Source organism: Amblyomma americanum, chromosome 10 (assembly GCF_052857255.1).
Source record: "Amblyomma americanum isolate KBUSLIRL-KWMA chromosome 10, ASM5285725v1, whole genome shotgun sequence".
Taxonomy (NCBI): Eukaryota; Metazoa; Arthropoda; class Arachnida; order Ixodida; family Ixodidae; genus Amblyomma; species Amblyomma americanum.
This window is the reverse complement of record NC_135506.1, coordinates 61,406,458-61,411,562: the sequence shown is the minus strand read 5'-3', so window position 1 is coordinate 61,411,562 and position 5,105 is coordinate 61,406,458. Positions and strand designations below refer to the sequence as shown.

At 44.8% G+C, this 5,105-nt stretch overlaps 1 protein-coding gene across 1 annotated transcript; it reads left to right on the top strand.

The window, feature by feature from the left end:
* The first annotated feature begins 600 nt into the window (after positions 1–600).
* Positions 601–3,955, top strand: LOC144107875 (uncharacterized). Its single transcript, XM_077641094.1, has one exon. It carries the CDS (start codon positions 702–704, stop codon positions 2,118–2,120), a length of 1,419 nt encoding a protein of 472 aa, XP_077497220.1. The 5' UTR covers positions 601–701; the 3' UTR covers positions 2,121–3,955.
* Positions 3,956–5,105: the final 1,150 nt, after the last annotated feature.

Below are 5,105 nucleotides of genomic sequence, written 5' to 3'. Positions count from 1 at the left end.
AATATGTTTTCTTCTACTGCACTGTACCTATTTTCTTTCAGTCGGCCTGTGCTCGAAACCCGCGGTCAGTACATATGTGCTTTGCTCATGATCAAGAGCTCTGGACCCTGCATCATAGCGAACAACTCAAGTTCCGCTGAAATTCCAGAAGATATCGTTTTAGCGTTGGCATTGAATAAACTGAACAATAAATTTTGGAAGCAGGAATCAGTTAGCAGTGTTATAGGAGCTCAGGAGGAAAAAATAACAATAAACCGCTTTCGCTTATCCGGTGCCAGTACGGCAAACATACGAAATCGAAACTTATTGTACAAGTTTTTTAACGTTGAAATAACGCATCTAAAATAATTGATTAAATTTTGTGTATATTCACTAATTTTTTCTACATATAGTTGTTCGTTGAGTTTTATTATTGCAATTTGTGCCCGCTTCACTGGCCAAACAGCTCTATGTGCAACATAATCGAAAGCACTAGCGTGTTCGAATATCTTTTTTTTTGACGATTTTATCAAGCGATACAAGCAGAGAGAACACGCTTCATGCCACCGTGCTGACGTAGAATGACGTCATAGATGCTGCAAACTTGGTTTTCACGTGAAATTAAGAACGCACCGCGGAAAAACAACCGAGATCAAACGAACAAAGCGGGTGTGCGCGCTGTTAGTGCACTGTGCAGTTGTCAAAAAACGTCGAGTTGCAGAATGGCGACCCATTCGTACACATGCGTTGGCTTTTCGGCCAAAATAGACTGGAAGACGATAGAGTTCCTGCTGCCCATGCCCGTGTACCGCATCTGCAGCGTCTGCGGTATCCTTCCCGACATGATATTCAGTCTCGAGTGCGGCCACGTTTTCTGTCCGACGTGCATGAACGAGTTGATGCTCAATTCGCCCGTCGTCGCGTGTCCATTCGACAAGCAGGCTTTCGAGCATGAACGAGTCAGCCGCGACTCTTCGTCGCAAGGGTACGTGAGCGGCTGCAAGTCCTTTTGTCTCAACAAAGCGTTCGGGTGCAACTACATCGGGCCTGTGTCCGAAATGGTCGAGCACTACTACTCTGAATGCAGCCACCACGTCGTGCACTGCCGCTCGTGTAAGAAGCCCATCGCCAGAATCAACGTCTTGGCCCACCTGCGGAGCGGCTGCCTGACCGACGTGCTGGCGTCGGAGATGGCGCGAACGCCGGCCGGCCCGAGCGCCGTCGGAGGCGGGTCTGACGCGGACAACTACTTGTCCACGATTCTGAGCAAGATTGAGAATCTCGAGAACGTCGTCCTGACGAGGACGAACCGTCTCGAAGATGTGCTGCGCGTAAGCAGGAGTAGCGGAACCACGTCAGCGGTCGGCAACCAAGTCGACACGACGGCGAACGCGACTGCCGATTCTAGGCCGGACACGACCACTGTGGACACTACTACTGTAGACACTACCGCACAGGAGGAGGAACACACTGATGTCGAGTCGGCTGCTTCTTCGTCACCCTCCGAAGACGCCGCGACGCCTGTTGTCAACGGCGACGCGACAGCCGCTGACACGCCGTCTACATCGTCGCGGGACCAGTCACCCTCCGAGCCTCCGGCGAACACGGAAAACGGGGTGTCCGAGCAACAGGCAGCCGAGTCCGCATCTGATGCAGCCAAAGCAGAGCCCAGCGCGACTCCACAGGCGTTCTTCACATTCGACTGGGAGGTCAAGCCCTTCCGGAAGTACCGCAATGCGCCTATGCAGGTTTTTACGAGCCAGCCACTCATTGTCGGCGAAAACGGGTACAGGGTGAAGCTCGAAGGAAAGTTCCACGATTTGGGTGGCCCGGCACTCTTTCTCGGGCTCTACATGAGGATCCTGAAAGGCCCCAACGACACGTCTCTTCAGTGGCCGTTCAACCGCAAGTGCTCTTTCGTGCTGCTGCACTCGAGGCACCGCTACAGAGACTTGACGTTCAGTTTCAGCGATGAGATGAATGTTGAGGAAATGCAGAACGCTGCCAACACGAGTTTGAAGCGACCGAAGCAGAAAGAGAATGACAGCGTCGGCATCGACAAGTGTGTGCCAGTTGCAAAAATGATGCAAGGCGGTTTTGTCAAGGGCAATGTATTCAAGGTCCGTTTTGTTGTTGAGTGAAGTGCCGGTTGAGCCAATTTACGCAGTTGAAGGGAAGTCAAATTTTGTCCTGCAAAATTGTTGTAGATCAAAAAGCTTGCCACACGACCTCTTTTTGATCCATTACCTGCATTTTTTACACATACATGGCTTGAACTTACGTTGCAGCAACCACCATGTTCGAGGACCAGAAATATGTCTAATATTTCCGCACTCATCTAGTACGATTGTCACCACCCACACTGTCGTAGCATGGTGGAAGCTATGCAGCTGTCTTCATAGTCGCACTTGGCATGTCACATGCAAGCCATGTATAGATGAGTGATTGTTACTTTTGCCTGGTTGTCAGTGGCATTTTTTAGTCGCCTGTTTCGTTTTGCTGCTAAAAGTGACAAGACTGTGTGGCTAGCTGAATGTCAAAATAAGTGCAAGCAATTCCATTTTCAGACCTGAAAAGCTATACTGGAGAGGCAAAGCCAATGCTTGCAGTTTCTTGTTAAGCACTCTAAAATAACAGGATTGTGACAACAGTGGCAGGTAGGCATTCTTTATTTCCAGTCTTGAAAATTGCATTGTAATTTGTCATAATTCATTATTTCCTTAAATGCTGGACATGTTTACACAGCACTGCACCTCGTTGATATATGAAATCATATTGTCACTGTATAGCAGTGTCATTCTGCAATTCATATGCTTATTTCATTAAGAAGTCCTTTAGCTGTCAGCTATGTTTCTGTGTTTAACAGTCTGTCACATGGACTGATTACCTCTAATGACTGCCCAAAAATAAATGCACTTAGTTTGTGCTTTCAGAGACAACACTTCTGCTTATTTGGTTTTATCACGAGGTCTATTTTCAGGGAGATTGAGCACTGCACTAAGGTTTTCTTGTTGCAGATTTCTGCATGTGGATCCTGGGAGGAATGGCAGGGTTTTGAGCTTTTGTTTTCAAAACAAAAGTTTGCCATCAAAGCTGGGCATTTGAACCAACTGTGGAACACTCAGACTCTGTCACTTATGTTCAGTGCATGCATTTTTCTGCCGTGTTGTGAATTGTGTTCGGCCCGTGTCTAGTGGTTCTAAAGACCTGTTTTTTGTGTGTTCAATGTTTCCACGTTCTTATTTCCAGTATGAGAGAGTTGAAAATAATCAACGTTTATTATGTTATCTTCATACTGTTCACTACATGGCAAAATCAACAGCAGTTTTATGACTTTATAGTTTGGTTTCAATTTTGATGTCCTTTAGTTTCACAGGTCCAGACTGTGTCTAACATAATCTGATAGAAAGAATCCGATAGAAGTGCCAAGCTTGGGCAACAGTGCTTCGATCTGTATGGCTTGCATCTGTATTTGGCTAATACTTTCGTGCATTTGATTTAAAATGCAACATCTATTGTCAAGAATTTTTTCTTTCGCTGCAATACACTTCTGTTCATCGTCTTTGTATGGCAGTTGTTGAGCCTGTACTGATTGCATTTGTTGTGGTGTTGCAAAGATCTGGTGCAGCTGATATTTCTAATTAAATTTAAGATCTGGTCATTAGACTAATTGCATCAGATGTAGCTAACTTTGGAATGCACAAGTCTCATTTTTCAGCTTTGAATATATTTGTTTTTTGTTTTGATGTCTCATGTGCCATCTACAAATATTTTGAGTGTTTCGTAGTGTGTGTTCTGTTTCAAAATGTATTTTTCTGTTTTGAAGGACATACTGTTGTTATGGAATGCAAGCGCAGTGGTGATCAGGCTCACAGCTGCTATTTTTATTTTTGCTTGCAAGTTTGCATCCACATGTTAGCAGGGATACTGCTGCACTCTGGAACAGAGCGAATTAAAGTACAGTACATGACGAGAATCTTGTGCTTACTTGGCCTGACAATTCTTGTGCACTGAAGCCGAATGCGTTTGCAGTGGTAATCTCCTATCTTAGCAGCACAGTTTACCATCCCACTAGGTTATTTAAACATAGGTCAACTGTCATGCCTTGAGAGATTTTGTCCTATACTAAAGACGTTGACCCTTCAGCGCAACTAATCAATGCTGGCCATTAATTTTGGTTACATTGCTATATAGTTTGTTTTGCAGGCAGCTTCAACATATGAAGAGTGGCTTACTGATATTCCTCAAAAGAGAAGCCTGTAACAGCTACATTCTTGCAGTTCCTACCTCTGGAGCTGAAACTTAGACTATAGTCAATACAATTTAAGTCTGCAGTTAAACTCCGCTCACGGTCAGGACCGCCGCACATAATTCCCCCACGACAAAAATTTCCCATTGCTAAAACTTTTCTTGTTACCTAAACAAGAAGCTAACCACCAGATGAAATTATAAGCTCTAGAATATTGAGGCCTCTGGCTTATTGAACGCAGTCAAACATGAGGCAGATGATTCCATTTACTGTTGCAATTGGTCAGTAGAGTCGCACAGGATGCTGCAGATCATAGCACATTGTTACTAACCTTTTTTTTTTTTAAAGTTGTGTCTTACCATAGCAAAAAACAATTGAGGACACCACATGAGGTGTTATGGAAAGGAAAACGACGGGGTAACCTTGTGAGAGAGAAAGATGACAGTCAGGGTCAAAGAACACTGTTCTTTTTCTATTCTGGTAGAAATCGAGGAAAATGTGGACCTTGGTGGGACATGCAATTTAACTGATGGTCGGCTAGATTAACAGAATGGATTCCAAGGGAGGGGAAATGCAGTCAAAGGCAGCAGTAAGTAGCATGGAGAGTGAAGGTTTGGAAGTTTAAAGGGATTAGGTGGCCATTTCTAGCGCTGGATAGGGGTAATTGACAATAATTAGGAGAAGCCTTTGTCCTGTAGTTAACGTAATCTCACTAATAATAATGATTTTCTTGAAGCAGGATGTGATTGTGACCGGAGGCCTTCAATTGCCAGTTTATGTCCCCTTAGGTACAGCAACAGTGGCACATACCAGCAGGTGGCAGTAAGTAAGTATATTGATGCAAAATGTGTGCATTTATTCTGTCGCGCAACAATAC

Coding starts and splice junctions, on each gene's coding strand:
- LOC144107875 (XM_077641094.1), top strand. CDS start 702: ATGGCGACCCATTCGTACACATGCGTTGGCTTTTCGGCCAAAATAGAC.